An 18,434-nucleotide genomic window follows, 5' to 3' on the forward strand; every position below is an offset into this window, starting at 1 on the left:
CAGCCGTGATAGGCTACGTAAATCGTCACGTAGCCTATCATGGGTGACTTTGAAAAAAAAACAAAACACATAGGCAAATGGCGGCGCCCCATGGGCACCGCCATTTGCGTTCCTTATTTTGGCACGTCTAGTCTACGTAAAGATTTACGTAGCAAATAGCGTTCCCTTATTTTCGCCGTAGTCTACGTAAATCTTTACGTAGACTACCCCTGTCCAAATAAGGAAGGCAAATGGCGGCGCCCATGGGGCGCTGCCATTTGCGTATGTGCTTTTTTTTTCCCCCCAAAGTCACCCGTGATAGGCTACGTGACGATTTACGTAGCCTATCACGGCTGACTTTGGAAATCTAGCCGTGATAGGCTACGTAAATAGTAACGTAACCTATCACGGGTGTTTTTTTTTTAACTTTACTTTTTTATTTTGTAATGATGACGGCAGCAGCCGGTCGGGAGACCCGCCGCCGCCCCTGCCCCCGCCGAAACGCCACCGAAACGCCGCCGGGACCCGCCACCGAGAGGGACATTCGCCGAAAGTAAGTCCCATCCCGGAAAGGCCGGGGGGCTGGCGGAGAATTTCCCCACCAATTTCGGGGGGCCAAATGCGTCGGCACTTGGCCTCCCAAAGATTCGTGAAGAAATTCTCCACCATCCCTGAGAACAGGTAAGTTTAATACAAAAATATAAGTTCAATATAATATAATGGGGCAAGTACAGCTTGGGACAATGCTGAATTCACCAGAAGCATTTAAAGAAGTACACACCTATCACACCCTATGTATTGCCCCTGCAGTGGGTGCTGAACTCTTAATTTAGAGGTGCCAAGATAGTGATAAATCAGATCCAGGTTTACTGATAAAGGAGTACTGTACTGAGTAACTTACAGCACACAGGCATACCCAATGGTTGGATCATACAGCTTCTCTGAACCCAGAGCCATGGAGTAACATGGGTTTTATAGCATACATAGCAGCATAACAGCAGCAAGCGCCCCCTAGCGTTCACTCCCAGCATAGACTAGCATTGCATGGTTCCCAGCACAGCCACCTGTAGCTTTAAGATGAATAGCCTCTGCTTCTCAGGCTCATCTTATACTCTATATACTTTACTCATTACACTCTACTCATTAGTATGCAATGTGCTAGGCTGCGCTATTGGACCTTTGACTCACCTTCACATGCTCAGAGGCTTACTAGCAAGAGAATTGCACTAATAATAAACTTAAGCAAGCATTATGGATCTCTAGGCCCCTCTAACACTATAAATGACTTGGCTATGCTCCTGGGGCCAATACACCCTATCAGCACATGAGCCATACAGACACCTAGTATAGGCTCCACTCCAGCACTACACACACTCCCACAGATAAAAGAGGAAGCTTGCTGGAGGGAGGATAGGAAGGGCCACAGTGGAGTCATGGAGATGCCAAAGTAGCAGCCATTTGAGAAGGTCAGAAGGTCAGACAGAGCCAGCAAGATGGCTGACTCCAGTGGTGGGGTAGAGGGGATGGGTAACTGAAGGGACAGAGGAGTTGTCCCAATCATGGGGGCTATTACTGGATTGGCTGTGTCATCTGAGGTCAGTGTAAGGTGGCAAAAAAAGGGGACCAGAACAGGGAGTTCTGCAACTGGGTTTGCTCCATAAATACCCAGCTATTCACCACACTGCTAGATGGGGCATTTTCTCAGGTTCTAAATCCAGGACAGCTGTTCTGGAACTGTACAAGGGAATGGGCCAGTGCGGCAGACACCGAGGGGTAGGGATGGTGAAGAATTCCACCACAGACTCCAGTGAGGCTGGATTCTAAAGAATCCGGCCCCCCAGAGTCTGTGGCGGAACGAAACACTCACCTCCGCCACCCCGCAAAGTTTGCGCTGGCTGGATGCTACCTGTCACCGGCTGGGTATGGGTCCATCCACTCACTCCACTGCCATCCGCTGCCAGTCTGCAGATGCAAATAGCGTCCGCTATGCCATTTGCGTCCCTGCTCTTTGCCATGATAGGCTACATAAATCTTTACGTAGCCTATCGCACAAAGGGACAGGGACGCAAATGGCATCCGCTATGCCATTTGCGTCCCTGCTCTTTGCTGTGATAGGCTATGTAAATATTTACATAGCCTATCACAGCAAAGAGCAGGGACACAAATGGCGTCCGCTACGCCAGACGCCATTTGTGCCTGCAGACCGGCAGCGGATGGACGTCCGGCAGTGGACGGACCTGGTCGGTGGCTCTGCAGATGCGCCGCGGAGCAGAGCCAGCTGGGGAAGATTCTGGAGGAAGGAACGGATTGCTTCCCCCACTACAGACCCCCCAGCAGACTCGGGTGAGTAGGGTTCATACACCCCTACTGAGAATGTTGGGTTTATGACCGGAATGGCTGAGTCTTCTTTTTCTAGTGTAAGGAGACCAAAAGTAGGGGTGTACAAAACCCCCTTACCTGGCATCCAAGGGGGTCCGCGGGGGGGGAGGAGATCCCTCCCTCCCCCCCGGAATCCTCGCCGTGCCCGGCTGGCTTCACAGACTCACCTCGGAGTGGAGCCACCAGCCGGCTCCAGCCGCATAGCAGACGCCATTTTCGTCCCTGTTCTTTGCAGTAATAGGCTACGTAAACATTTACATAGACTATTACTGCAAAGAACAGGGATGCAAATGGCGTAGTGGCCGCCATTTGCATCCCTGCTCTTTTCCGTGATATGCTACATAAATATTCACATAGACAATCATGGGCAGGGATGGAAATGGTGGCTGCTATGACAGCCGCCATTTCATTCCGCAGCTAGGCTGCGGAAAGAAGACGACCATCCAACCAGGAGCAGCCACCATTGCCAGGTAAGGTCCATCCCGGGGGGATTTCAGGCGGTGGCAGTGTGGGGGGGTAGTCCATTCCGCCATGGACTCGAGGGGGACTCTAAAGAATCTGGCCTCACTGGAGTCTGTGGCGGATTTCTCCGCCATCCCTAGCCAAAAGAGGGAGCAGCATATGGTGTTTTGCAGCTGGTTTTGCTCCATAAATATGCAACATTTCATCTCATTTTCTTACATTCCCAACTTCTACATCCAAAGCAATCATGCTGGAATTGTACAATTGATTGTCACATTCAGCAAAAGTATCTGTGATGGAAAAGAGAATACCTGCCATGGCTGTAGCCTTTGACCATCCAGTCTGTCTCCACCCTCCACCCTCATCCTCTTGGATCTGGATGAATAAGCAGCATCTAAGGCACGGGCCACAGCCTGGATGGTGTTGTAAATGATGTAGCTATCTAGAGAGAGAATTCCCTCAATGTCCTGTTGCGGAAGGGCCTCGAGTTTCTTGTTCTCTGTGCATCTTGTCTGTCCTTTCACAGATAATACATGCTTTGAATAGAAACACTTAAATGCCTTTTTCCAAAATGCTTTGGCAGCAGAGAAAAAGAGCCAAAAATAATCATCTTTTGTCATTTTATTTGTCTGGATAAAGAAGGAAATTATCCCATGGATGTTTTGGAAAGATAGATCATTAGATCTCAACTCCAAGTTGATGTCCCACAAAGCTGTTGTGATCCAGACTTTCCCTGTAATGGGTTTCATCAGCTTTTCAAAGAGTTGTTGCATAATGCCTATTCCATTTAAGAAGGAACTAGTCTCGGCACAATAAACATAAACATTGACTTGTCTCCAATTATGGAAAGAAGGGTGACGGAGTACCACATTGTCTGTATTTAGTCCTGAGATACTTTGTGAGAAAACAACACAAACACCAATCCTGATGAGCTCAGATGTCAAAGTCTTCATGAACCTCCCTCCAATGTTGGTATCTGGAGCAAAGAGACCGAGCAGTTTGGCAATCCCTGGGTACTGGCTTCCTTCTTTGGGGACCATCCAGTAGAAAAAGGGAAACTGAGTTTTATCTCTCAGTTCATGAGCAACAAAAGCATAAGTGACCTAGTGAGGAAACAAAGAGGTTTCAATTCTTCATTGTATATTTCTGGAATATGACCAGATTACATCTATTAACTGATATGACAGAAAGCGAAGAGGATCTAAAGAGCCTCTTGTTGAGGGTGAAAGAGGAGAGTGCAAAAGCTGGTTTGAAACTCAACATTAAAAAAACGAAGATCATGGCATCTGTCCCCATCACTTCCTGGCATATAGAAGGGGAAGAAATGGAAGCAGTGACCCATTTTATTTCCTTGGGAGGAAAGCTATGGCAAACCTAGACAGCACTGTAAGAAGCGGAGACATCACCTTGCAGACAAAGGTCCGTATAATCAAAGCTATGGTTTTCCCAGTAGTAATGTATGGCTGTGAGAGCTGGACTATAGGGAAGGCTGAGCGCCGAAGAATGGATGCTTTCAAACTGTGGTGCTGGAGAAGACTCTTACGAGTCCCCTGGACTGCAAGGAGGTCAAATCAGTCCATCCTAAAGGAAATCAACCTTGAGTGCTCATTGGAAGGACAGATACTGAAGCTGAAGCTCCAATATTTTGGCCACCTAATGCGAAGAGAAAACTCCCTGGAAAAGACCCTGATGCTGGGAAAGATTGAAGGCAAAAGGAGAAGGGGACGGCAGAGGATGAGATGGCTAGATAGCATCACGGATGCAATGAATATGAACTTGAGCATGCTCCGGGAGAGAGCGCAGGACAGGAAGGCCTGGCGTGCTATGGTCCATGGGGTCATGAAGAGTCGGACACGACTGAACAACTGAACAACAACAAAATCTTTGCCATACTTCATACCAATAGAAGAAATAGTCTTACTTTTATGAGGAATACATTTTTCAGGCTTCATAATGATAGAACACTAAAACAACAGCAACAACAACAACAACAACAACAACAAAACATAAGATGTCCTAAACTACAAGGTATAGAGTCTGCCCTAAGACTCTATACTGGAAGCCAGTTACCAAAAATATATAACACTTTCGATGCAGTGTTTAATGAGGCCAAGAAACAGAACCCAGAACTGGAGCACAATGATTCTTAGGGATGACCAGACCAATAGCTGCAAAGTAGTTGGCCCTCCACTTTCACTGGTGTCCCTGAGCACCACCCTCTGATTTCTGAGCTATAAGAGTATCTATCTATCTATCTATCTATCTATCTATCTATCTATCTATCTATCTATCTATCTGTTGCATTTATATCCTGCCTTTTTTCCTCCTTAAGGAACTCAAGGCAGAGTACATAATCCTCCTCCCCTCTCCATTTTATCCTCACAAGAACAACCCTGTGAGGTTGGTTGGGTTGAGAGTCTATGACTAGCCCAAAATCACCCAGTGAGCTTCTATGGATGAGTGGGGACTAGAACCCAGATCTCCTGACTCTCGGTCCAACACACTAGCCACTGCACCACACTGGCTCAGTATGACTGAGTATTAAACTACAAATTATGTTAAATATGTGATTTGCCCTTGAATGATGGATTTTCTTTTCAACAGTAGCTAGCATGCCCCCCTGATCCAGGTCAGGAACTTAGCAGAGAGATGTTGGGTGTTTTAACACTTTGCCCCCTCTGTAGATCTGGATTGCCCAACATTCCACCTATGCCTCCTATTTTCATTAGCAGGGGAAATCCCAACTGAAGTTCTCTGGAGAACCCCTTGATTTACTTGGAGAGAATCCCGCATAGTGTTGGACACAGCCTGCAAATACCTCCCCCCCCCCCGTCCCTGCACCTGTGGGATTTTGTAGATGCCCAACATGGTTGAAATCTGGTTGGAGATTTCAGAGTCAGATCCTTCAAGAAGAGCAGACAGGTGATTCCGCCTTCCGCAGCTGTAGTTTGGAACATTTGCCTTCCCAGTAGTGACCAAGCCTCCCAAGGCATCAGAAGTCATTCTTGTACTGAAATAGTTGTCATGGATGTCGTAGCCCAGGGTGATGTTGGGTAAGAGCCTGGGATTCTGGTTGATCTCCTGGGTGGCAAACAAGAAAGACAGGATCTTCCTGTAATCTATGCTTCCTTTCCTGTGGGGGAGGGGAAATGTGTCACATTCTCATCACATCTTCAATGAAACTAAAATATTCACTTGTTGCTGCTTTGACTCCATGACCCTTTGAAGCAATTTATATCTTTGCAGTCCATTCCTAGAACTTTGCTCATGCTAACGCCATCCCTGAGCCAAAGCCAGAAGCACAACAGCCAATCCCCACTTAATGGTTGATTTTTTTTCTGGGAGCGTGATGAAGTAGCCTTCATCAAGGGTCAATAGCCATTATCCAACAAAACCACTTTGTTCCAGTGCTTTGATTAGGCATGTGCAACCCTTCAAATAAGTAAATCAGATAACAGTAAATGTTCAAAAGGTTCATTAAATGATAGGGCATTGCTGTAATGGTGGCTTTGCATGGTCCTGAGGTCTGTTTGGAGTCCACTCTGGAAAGATCTTTTAGTGCACTGGCTCCTTCGCTATGGAACTCCTGGAACTTGAACTTAGATTCTGGTAAATACATGTTTATGTAGACAAGCTTTTCTTGTTTTCTTAATAGACCCACCACCCCTGCAGAGGCTCCAAGTCCCAGCAATTCTAAACCCTACCAGGTAGTGATATGCAATGACAACAGAATTAGAGAAAGGTCCTCCAATCCCAGATCACCATCATTCCACCCTATGCAGAAAACCAGATCCAAAGTGTGCCCTGCTGAATGAGTGGGGCCAGATATTAATTTGGACAGACCCATGGTTGCCATGGAGGCCATGAAGTCCTGAGACACTTCCAATAAGGCGGCCACAGCATGAATAGTAAATTCACCCCAGGACAACAAGCTGCAGAGACTTCAGTGCCAACCCTGAGACTACCTTGGCTAGCTCCCAGAAAGACTGGTATGAGCCTGCCTGGTCCTTAAGAACTTCTGGAGGGGCACTTCTTTTGAGACCACCACCATCAGACGCACACACATTTGGTGGCAACACAAGAGAGGGCCTTTTCTGTGGCCACTCCCAAGGTATAGAACTCCCTCCCAAGGGAGGAGGCTCACATCCTCTGCTATCATTCTGATGGCAAGCAAATACTACTTTAATCAAGAAGGCCTTTGGCCTGTAAGTGGGTCTGTAGGTTGGATACTTTTTTAATTCTGTAACTGTTATGCATTTATTGAATTTCAATGTGTTTTATTGCTTTAATCTATTTCAAATTGTTTTTTTAAGCCACCTTGAATGACATTTTTTTATAGAAAGGTAGGGTATACATCAAACAAACAAACAAACAAATAAACAAGTAAATAAATAATTCAACTCCTTGCTCAATGCAGGATCTGCAAAAAGGGGTGCAACTACCTCCAAAGAGAGGGAGAACCCTCCACCTCCCAAGGATATCTGTTCCATTGTTGAACATCCCTCACTAAGTTCCTCCTAATGTTTAGCTGAAATGGGCTTTCTTGGAATTTACGCCAACAGGTTTTAGTTCTGCCTTCTGTGGCAACAGAAAACAACTCCGTTTTTCTTTTCTTTTTTTTCTCTGCATAACAACCATTCAGATATGTAAAGGTCACTCTCTTCTCTCCCTTTACTGCTCTCCAAAAGCAATTTAGTACCGGGAACATGCTATTATCCCCCGGATCAGAACACACAGCTTGATCTAGGGGTGCACGAAAGTCACTTACCTGGTCTCGCAGCTTTTCGCAGTGGGGGGGAGGCGCTTCGCTGCTCTCCCCGCGAAGTTCAGGCCGGGGGGGAGAGGCTTCCCGCCTCGCCCAGCCAAAATTCAGGCCGGGGAGGAGGCGCCTCGCCCAGCCGCGAAATTAAAAGTTTAAAAACAAAACAAAACGCCCCCGTGATAGGCTACGTGACGATTAACGTAGCCTATCACGGCTAGATCTGCAAAGTCAGCCGTGATAGGCTACATAAATCGTCACATAGCCTATCATGGGTGACTTTAAAAAAAAAAAAAAGTGTGTACGCAAATGGCGGCCCCCATAGGGAGCCGCCATTCGCGTTCCTTATTTGGTCGCTGTAGTCTACGTAAATCTTTACGTAGACTACGGCGAAAATAAGGGCAACGCAAATAGCGTTGCCCTCATTTTCGCCGAAGTCTACGTAATCTTTACGTAGACTACAGCGACCAAATAAGGAACGTGAATGGCGGCTCCCTATGGGGGCCGCCATTAAGCGTATGCGCTTTTTTTTTTTTTTTAAGTCACCCGTGATAGGCTACGTGACGATTTACGTAGCCTATCACGGCTGACTTTGCAAATCTAGCTGTAATAGGCTACGTTAATCGTCACGTAGCCTATCACGGGGGCGTTTTTTTTTTCTTTTATTGGAATGGCGGGGGCGGCAGCCGGTCGAAAGATCGGCTGCCACCCCCGCCTCTGACGAAGACCTGACAAACCGCCGCCAGGACCCGCCGCCGGGAGGGACATTGGGGAAAGGTAAGTCCTGTCCCAGGGGGGTGCGGGGGGGCGGGGGTGTGTGGAGAATTTCTCCCCGAAACTTCTTCGGGGGGCCGAACATGTTGGCGCTCGGCCCCCGAAGTTTCGGGGAGAAATTCTCCGCCATCTCTAGCTTGATCTTGAGACAGAAAATGAAACCAGGGTGGCATCCAAATGAGAAAGTGTTGTAATAATGGGTGACTTCAATTACCCCATATTGGCAGGATAAACACATGCTCCTGTCACAAAAAAAGAGGTTAAGAGAGCAATCCTATGGGGATAGATTGTTGTTATTGTTCAGTCGTTAAGTCATGTCCAACTCTTCGTGACCCCATGGACCATAGCACGCCAGGCCTTCCTGTCCTCCGCTCTCTCGCGGAGCATACTCAAGTTCATGTTCATTCAGGATCTGTCCTTCCAAGGAGCACTCAGGGTTGATTTCCTTTGGGATGGACTGATTTGACCTCCTTGCAGTCCAGGGGACATGTAAGAGTCTTCTCAGGCACCACAGTTAGAAAGCATCAATTCTTTGGCGCTCAGCCTTCCTTATAGTCCAGCTCTCACAGCCATATGTTGCTAATGGGAAAACCACCACTTTGATTATACAAATCTTTGTTGGCAAGGTGATGTCCCTGCTTCTTACTATGCTGTCTAGGTTTGTCATTGCTTTCCTCCCAAGGAGCAAGCGTCTTTTAATTTCATGACTACGGTCACCGTCTGCGGTGATCTTGGAGCCCAAGAAAGTAAAATCTGTAACTGCTCCCATTTCTTCCCCTTCCATATGCCAGGAATTGATGGGACCAGATGCCATGATCTTCATTTTTTTAATGTTGAGTTTCAAACCAGCTTTTGCACTCTCCACTTTCACCCTCAGCAAGACGCTTTTGAGATCCTCTTCGCTTTCAGCCATTAGGGTGGTATGTTCTGCGTATCTGAGGTTGTTGATAATTCTCCCGGCAATCTTAATTCCGACCTGTGATTCATCCAACCCGGCATTTCTCATGATGTACTCTGCATATAAATTAAATAACCAGGGCGACAATATACAGCCTTGTCGTACTCCTTTACCAATTTTGAACCAATCGGTTGTTCCATGTCCGGTTCTTACTGCTGCTTCTTGACCCTCGTACATATTTCTCAGGAGACAGGTAAGGTGGTGTGGTACTCCCATCTCTTTAAGAATTTCCACAATTTGATGTGATCCACACAATCAAAGCCTTTAGCATAGTCAATGAAGCAGAAATAGAGTTTTTTCTGGAATTCCCTTGCTTTCTCCGTGATCCAGCGAATGTTGGTAAGGATGGATGCAAGTCCCTTACCTGGTCCCGCAGCTTGCTTCGCGGTGGGGGGGAGGCGCTTCGGTTCTCCCCCCAAAGTTCTTGGCGGGGGGGAGGTGCCCCGCCCCTCCCGGCTGAAATTCAGGCCGGGGGGGAGCACCCCGTCTCCCCGGCTGTGAAATAAAAAAAGTAAATAAAAAAAAATGATAGGCTATGTAACGATTTACGTAGCCTATCACGGCTAGATTTTCAAAGTCAGCCATGATAGGCTACGTAAATCTTTACGTAGTCTATCACGGGTGACTTTGAAAAAAACAAACAAACCGCGTACGCAAATAGCGTTGCCCTTATTTTCGCCATAGTCTACGTAAATCTTTACGTAGACTACCTGTGCCCAAATAAGGAACGCAAATGGTGGCGCCCATGGGCACCGCCATTTGCATACGGGCTTTTTTTTTTTTCAAAGTCACCCGTGATAGGCTACGTAGGGATGGCGGAGAATTTCTCCCCGAAACTTCGGGGGGCCGAGCGGAGAAATTCTCCTCACCCCCCCACACCCCGCACCTCCCCCGGGACGGGACTTACCTTTGCCGAATGTCCCTCCTGGGGGCGGGTCCGGCCGGCGGTTCAGTGGGTGTTCGTGCGGGGCAGGAGCGGCAGCCAGTCTTTCGACCGGCTGCCACCGCCGCCATTGCAATAAAAGAAAAAAAAATGAGAACGCCCCCGTGATAGGCTACGTGACGATTAACGTAGCCTATCACGGCTAGATTTGCAAAGTCAGCCATGATAGGCTACGTAAATCGTCACGTAGCCTATCACGGGTGACTTATGATTCTAACCATGCTGATAGCATAAAGGTTAGAATGCAAAATTACAATGGTGGAATTTTCAATTCCCCTTCATGGATCACTGCCTTGTTGTGGCGAAGGGGCTTGCGTAACTCAGTGAAGCCATAAGCTATGCCGTGCAGGGCCACCCAAGACGGACAGGTCATGGCAGAGGGTTCTGACAAAATGTGGTCCACTGGAGAAGGAAATGGCAACCCACTCCAGTATTCTTGCCAAGAAAACCCCATGGAACGTATCACAAGGCTAAAAGATATGACGCCGGAAGATGAGCCCCTCAGGTCGGAAGGTGTCCAATATGCTACTGGGGAAGAGCAGAGGGTATTTCCAAGTAGCGACAGAAAGAATGAAGCGGCTGGGCCAAACCTGAAAGGACACTCAGCTGTGGATGTGTCTGGCGGTGAAAAGAAAATTCGATGCTGTAAAGAACAATATTGTTTAGGAACGTGGAATGTCAGATCATGGAATCCAGGTAAGCTGGAGGTGGTCAAACAGGAGATGGCAAGATTGAACATCGACATCTTGGGAATCAGTGAAATAAAATGGACAGGCATGGGCGAATTTAATTCAGGTGACCATCATATCTACTATTGTGGGCAAGAATCCCTTAGAAGAAATGGAGTAGCACTCATAGTCAACAAAAGGGTGGGAAAAGCAGTACTGGGGTACAATCTGAAAAATGATAGAATGATCTCAGTACGAATCCAAGGCAAACCATTCAACATCACAGTAATTCAAGTCTATGCCCCAACCACTGATGCCGAAGAAGCTGAGGTTGATCGGTTCTATGAAGACCTACAACACCTTCTAGAACTAACACGAAAAAAAAGGGGTCCTCTTCATCATAGGGGATTGGAATGCTAAAGTAGGAAGTCAAGAAATCACTGGGATAACAGCATGGCCTTGGTGTACAAAATGAAGCAGGACAAAAGCTAATAGAGTTTTGCCAAGAGAACATGTTGATCATAGCAAACACTCTTTTCCAACAGCACAAGAGAGGACTCTACACATAGACATCACCAGATGGTCAATATCAAAATCAGATTGATTATGTCCTTTGCAGCCAAAGATGGAGAAGCTCCATACAGTCAGTCAAAACAAGACCTGGAGCTGACTGTGGCTCAGATCATGAGCTGCTTCTTGCAAAATTTCGGCTTAAATTGAAGAACGTCGGGAAAACCACTAAACCGTTCAGGTATGACCTCAGTCATATCCCTTCTGAATATACAGTGGAGGTGAGGAAGAGATTTCAGGGATTAGACCTGATAGACAGAGTGCCTGAGGAACTATGGACGGAGGTCCGTAACATTGTTCAGGAGGCAGCAACGAAATCCGTCCCAAAGAAAAAGAAATGCAAGAAAGCAAAGTGGCTGTCTGAGGAGGCTTTACAAGTAGCTCACGAAAGAAGGGAAGCGAAAAGCAAGGGAGAAAGGGGAAGATATACCCAACTGAATGCAGAGTTCCAGAGAATAGCAAGGAGTGACAAGAAGGCCTTCTTAAATGAACAATGCAAAGAAATCGAGGAAAACAACAGAATGGGGAAGACTAGAGATGTCTTCAAGAAAATTGGAGATCTCAAGGGAACGTTTTGTGCAAAGACGGGCATGATAAAGGAAAAGAAGGCAGGGACCTAACAGAAGCAGATGAGATGAAGAAGAGGTGGAAAGAATACACAGAAGAACTATACAGGAAAGATCTGAATGTCCCTGATAGCCATGATAGTGCGGTCACTGAACTTGAGCCGGACATGCTAGAGAGTGAAGTCAAGTGGGCCTTAGGAAGCATTAGTAACAACAAAGCTAGCGGAGATGACAGTATTCCAGCCGAGCTATTTAAAATCCTAAAAGATGATGCTGTTAAAGTGCTGCATTCAATATGCCAACAAATCTGGAACACTCAACAGTGGCCACAAGACTGGAAAAGGTCAGTTTACATTCCAATTCCAAAGAAGGGCAACGCCAAAGAGTGTTCAAACTACCGCACAATTGCGCTCATTTCACATGCCAGCAAGGTGATGCTCAAAATCCTACAAGCTAGGCTTCAGCAGTATGCGAACCGAGAACTACCAGAAGTACAAGCTGGGTTTAGAAGAGGCAGAGGAACTAGAGATCAAATCGCCAACATTCGCTGCATCATGGAGAAAGCAAGAGAATTCCAGAAAAACGTCTATTTCTGCTTCATTGACTACGCTCAAACCTTTGATTGTGTGGATCACAACAAACTGTGGCAAATTCTGAAAGTGATGGGAGTACCAGACCACCTTACCCGTCTCCTGAGAAACCTGTACGAGGGTCAAGAAGCAACAGTAAGAACCAGACATGGAACAACCAATTGGTTCAAAATTGGGAAAGGAGTACGACAAGGCTGCATATTGTCACCCTGCTTATTTAACTTATATGCAGAGTACATCATGAGAAATGCCGGGTTGGATGAATCACATGTCGGAATTAAGATTGCCGGAAGAATTATCAACAACCTCCGATATGCAGACGATACCACCCTAATGGCAGAAAGCGAAGAGGATCTCAAGAGCCTCTTGTTGAGGGTGAAAGAGGAGAGTGCAAAAGCTGGTTTGAAACTCAACATTAAAAAAACTAAGATCATGTCATCTGGCCCTATCACTTCCTGGCATATAGAAGGGGAAGAAATGGAAGCAGTGACAGATTTTACTTTCTTGGGCTCCAAGATCACCCCAGACGGTGACTGTAGCCATGAAATTAAAAGACGCTTGCTCCTTGGGAGGAAAGCTATGGCAAACCTAGACAGCATAGTAAGAAGCAGAGACATCACCTTGCCGACAAAGGTCCGTCTAATCAAAGCTATGGTTTTCCCAGTAGTAATGTATGGCTGTGAGAGCTGGACTATAAGGAAGGCTGAGCGCTGAAGAATTGATGCTTTCGAACTGTGGTGCTGGAGAAGACTCTTATGAGTCCCCTGGACTGCAAGGAGGTCAAATCAGTCCATCCTAAAGGAAATCAACCCTGAGTGCTCATTGGAAGGACAGATAATGAAGCTGAAGCTCCAATATTTTGGCCACCTAATGCGAAGAGAAAACTCCCTGGAAAAGACCCTGATGCTGGGACAGACTGAAGGCAAAAGGAGAAGGGGATGGCAGAGGATGAGATGGCTAGATAGTATCACGGATGCAATGAATATGAACTTGAGTACGCTCCGGGAGAGAGCGCAGGACAGGAAGGCCTGGCGTGCTATGGTCCATGGGGTCACAAAGAGTCGGACACGACTGAACGACTGAACAACAACAACAATTTTCAATTTACAGACCGGCCTGAGAAGACTGTAATTCCCTAACGAAGGAGGAGATATTTTGCAATTTTTGGAGCACTGTCAAGGCAGTCCTCAGGAATACTCCTGGAACCACCAACCTTTCCAAACCTCAATCTTATGAGGATGTGATTTACATAGACTCGTATTTAAACTCATGAAATTCAAACTGTGGTTTGTTCACAGGGAAAAAAAGAAAAAAAAAGGAGGACCAACAGTGCTGAGCTGTGCACTGTACAAACTTAAAGTGTGCTGTCAATCACCCTTGGAATATATATTGTATGGAATGTAAAAGGACCAAGATCGCTAAGGAGATTGTATTCTTGTTCTTTCCAGATGCAGACCATTGTACCAAGTGCCTGGAAGATCAGTATCCAAACAAGAACCAGACTCAATGTATCCCCAAGCTTATAATGTTCCTGTCCTATGAAGAACCTTTGGGGATCATTTTAGCTTCCTTAGCCCTATTCCTGATCTTAATCACAGGCTTTGTCTTAGGAATCTTCATTAAATTCCTCGAAACCCCAATAGTCAAAGCCAACAACCGGGACCTCTCCTACATTCTCCTCGTCTCCCTCTTGCTTTCCTTCTTGTCCTCTTTTATGTTTATTGGACAGCCAAGTAAATTGGCATGCCTTCTCCAACAAACGGCCTTCAGCATCATCTTCTCAGTTGCTGTCTCTTCTGTGTTGGCCAAAACAATCACTGTGGTGCTGGCCTTCCTGGCCACAAAACCAGGGAACAGGGTAAGGAGATGGCTGGGGAAGAGTCTGGCCAACTCCATTGTCAATTCTTGTTCCATTCTCCAAGTTCTCATCTGCACCACCTGGTTGGGGATCTCTCCACCCTTCCCGGACTCCGACATGCACTCCCAGCCTCGACACATCATCCTGCAATGCAACGAAGGCTCTGTCTCCATGTTTTATACTGCCCTTGGCTACATGGGCTTTCTGGCTGCCATCTGCTTCACAGTGGCTTTCCTAGCCAGGAAGCTTCCAGGGGCCTTCAATGAAGCCAAGCTGATCACCTTCAGCATGCTGGTCTTCTGCAGTGTTTGGGTGTCCTTTGTGCCCACCTACCTGAGCACCAAGGGGAAGTACATGGTAGCCCTGCAGGTCTTCTCTATCTTGGCCTCTAGTGCTGGGTTATTGGGCTGTATCTTCATACCGAAGTGCTACATGATTATACTGAGGCCGGATTTGAATACAAAGGAGCACATGATTACACATGCAGAAGTTTAAATTTCATTTGGTGTTTTGATCACACACTCCAATATTCTGTAATTGTTGACCTTGTTCTCTTGGCATTTAGCAAAACAGGCTTCCTTCCAGCTCTGGAAAAGCCGCATAGTAAATGTTTTTTACCATTTTCATCCTGTGACCAATGAGGTTTGTTTTAACTCTGTAAGTGTGGCTTTTCATACTCTGTGGTTAAATTGTTGTTAGATTAAACCACTGTAAATGACCCTGGAGGCCCTTTTGAGGTTATAACAGCAGTACAGAAATGTTGTAAAAATAAATGTACAAGCAAACTAACAAATAAAGCATGGAAACCAGACTTGATGCTCAAGGCTGTACTGTAGATTAGACAGAGAGCCATCACCATATTGTTCTCCAGATGTCATCCCTCAGCCTCTTCCCCCTACTTGTATGAGGCAAGGAAATAGCACCAGAAAAACCTCCTCTGCAAGCATATTTCACCAATTGGCTTGGGAATTATCTCATTGACTTTCCAGCCTTTTGCCCTTGTGGAGGAGGGGGAGGAATAAAAGAAGGGAGAAAAGGTGAGGTAGTGCTGGTGCTGAAGAGGTAAATGGGTTTCAAACTCATGATCTGAGTACTTGATTTAGAGGGAGGGTGGAAGGATGGAGCCCTCCTTGATGGATGTTCTGCACCAGTCATAGCACCGGAATGTCTATAGACATAATGTTTAATCTCAACACTCAGGGTCAAAACACAGTGTACATTAAATGTGACAAGCAACTACGTTTTTATCCTGATTTTCACACTAGAGTTGGCACAGGACCCCTGATCTGGATTCAGTCCCTAGCGGGGCTGACAGGTGGTCTTTTAAGATCCCCTACCCCTAAGGCAACGGACACACAGTGCTCCTTTAGGATTTATTTGTACACCCTGACGCTTCCTAAACAAAGTTCTTACAATGTTCTTTATGATGCTCTTAACCATTCTTGTTGTTGTTGTTGTTGTTGTTCAGTCGTTCAGTCGTGTCCGACTCTTCGTGACCCCATGGACCATAGCATGCCAGGCCTTCCTGTCCTCCGCTCTGCCCCAGAGTGTGCTCAAATCCATATTCATTGCATCGGTGATGCTATCCAGCCATCTCATCCTCCGCCGTCCCCTTCTCCTTTTGCCTTCAGTCTTTCCCAGCATCAGGGTCTTTTCCAGTGAGTTTTCTCTTCACGTTAGGTGGCCAAAATATTTGAGCTTCAGTTTCAGTATCTGTCCTTCCAATGAGCAGTCAGGGTTGATCTATTTAAAATGCAATATAAGAGATGAGTTGTTAGAGAGGGCCAAAGGTGGATACAAGTCCCCCCCCCAACTACCCCTTTGTTGCTTCATCCCTGGGCCACAACAAATCTCAGAGGAAATAGCTTGAATCTGGAAATGCTAATTTTACATTAAAAAAAAAAAAAAAAAACTATTATGAAGTCTTGGATGTGTGCTCGGTGTGATTAGCTCCTAGCCCTCAGGAAACAAGTTCATTCCTTGAAGCCAAGGTTGCTGACTTGTAGAAGCCAAGACAGGAAGAGAGGTTTGTGGATGAGACCTTCAGGGACGTAGTGTCCCAATTCCTGGGTGACAGCACCTCTGTTGTCGTGGAGAATGGGGGTCTCAGGGAAGGACGACATCATTCTGAGGAAGAAGGGGAAAAATCCTTGGAAGACGAACCAATGGAGTAGAGGAAGGTTTAAACCTGGCACTGAAATGATAACAATGATGGTGGCTGGTGAGCATCACTAGGGAGGTGGTTCAATAATTAAGGGGGCACCACTGAGAGGGCCCTCTCCTTTACTGCCACCTTCCAAGCCTCCCTCAGAGGAGGCAACTGGAGAAGGGCCTTAGAGGAAGAGTGTAGTAATTGAGTAGGTTCATGCCTTCACACAGCACATAGTTAACTATGGAATCTGCTGCTGCAAGATGTAGTGATGGCCACCAATTTGGCTGGCTTTAAAAGTGGGTTGGACAAACTCCTGAAGCTATCAATGGCTACTAGTCCTGATGGCTATGTGCTACCTCCAGTACCAGAGGCAGTGAGACTATGTACACTAGGGATGGTGGAGAATTCTGCCATGGACTCCAGTGAGTCTGGATTCTCAAGGATCCAGCCCCCCAGAGTCTGTGGTGGAACGGAGCACTCACCTCCACCTGCCCCCGGAATCCGTCCAGGTCGGATCTGTCTTGGCGTTGATCCTACAGAGCCGGCCGCCTGCTTTGCATCAATGGAGAATGTCGATACAGCTGGCAGCCATTGCCATACCACATCGCTATGCTCCAGATGCAAATGGCATAGTGGGCACCATTTGTGGCCATAAAGCTGGTAGATTAGCCAAAATGCAGCCATTTACAGCTGCTTTGAGTTTAATATACGGCGTCCACTACGGCATTTGCGTCCCTGGTTTTTGATGTGATAAGCTAGGCAAACATTTGCATAGCTTATCGCATGAACAGGTTCTTTTGCAGTGTTTGGGTCTCCTTTCTGCCCAGCTACCTGATCATGAAGGGGAAATACATGGTAGATGTGCAGGTCTTCTCTATCTTGGTCTCTAGTGCTGGGTTACTGGGCTACATTATTCTACTGAGGCCTGATCTGAATACAAAGGACAACATCATAACACAAACAAAAGTATAAATTTGATGTGTCTTGTTATCCAACACCCTAATAGTCTGTTACGTTTGACCTGGTAGTCTGCCCTTGGCAAAAGGGGATTTATTCCAACTTTCAAAAACACCATAGTAAATGCTTTGATCATTTTAATTCTGTGAGCTTTTCTTTTTTCTTTTACCTCTTTAACTCTGGCTGTTAATGGTCTCTGTTTTTAATTCATTTTCATATTTAACCAATAAAAATTACCAGGGCTGAACAGCAGTATAGAAATGTTTATAAAAATAAAGGAACAAATGAATCAGTAAGTAAAGCACAGGAACCAGGCCTGCTGCTCAAGGAAGTCACAGATTCATCACCCCCTGTGTGGCAGGCCGAATGTTCTCCAGTTTTCATCCCTCAATCTCTTCCTCCTTACCTCCCTACCTGAACAAGGCAGGTAAATTCCACCTAAAAAGTATAATGCGTAAGCCTGTTTTCTTTTGTCTTGAGGATTCCCTCATTTTGATGGCTTTCCTGCCTCCAGCCCTTGTGGGGGAGGGGGAGGAATTAGTGACGGGAGGAAAGGTGTGGTAATGGTGGTGCTGAAGAGGTAAATGGGTTTCAGCTTCATGATCTGAGGGAGAGTGGAGACATGGAGGCCTCCCGATGGAGGTACTGCAGCACTCAAAGCACAGGGATGGCTATACAGATAATGTTTAGTCACAGTGAGGGTCAAAACACAGACTGCATTAAATGTGACTAGTCGTGGTGCAGGACCCCTGATAGCATGGATGACAGGATGTCTTTTCAGATGCCCCAGCCCTAAGGTAATGGACACAGAATGGCCTT

General features: G+C 46.5%; 1 protein-coding gene across 1 annotated transcript in view; it reads left to right on the plus strand.

The window, feature by feature from the left end:
• Positions 1-15,001, plus strand: part of LOC146356601 (vomeronasal type-2 receptor 26-like) — a 40,355-nt gene extending 25,354 nt beyond the window's left edge. Inside the window, exon 4 of the mRNA XM_084830215.1 lies at positions 14,097-15,001. Within this exon, the coding sequence (XP_084686341.1) occupies positions 14,097-15,001 (905 nt within the window). The remainder of the gene's footprint in view (positions 1-14,096) is intronic.
• Positions 15,002-18,434: the final 3,433 nt, after the last annotated feature.

The sequence above is a fragment of the Heloderma suspectum genome, chromosome 2 (genome assembly GCF_057233095.1).
Source record: "Heloderma suspectum isolate Gila_16-S chromosome 2, 16-S_ref, whole genome shotgun sequence".
In the NCBI taxonomy this organism is placed as follows: domain Eukaryota; kingdom Metazoa; phylum Chordata; class Lepidosauria; order Squamata; family Helodermatidae; genus Heloderma; species Heloderma suspectum.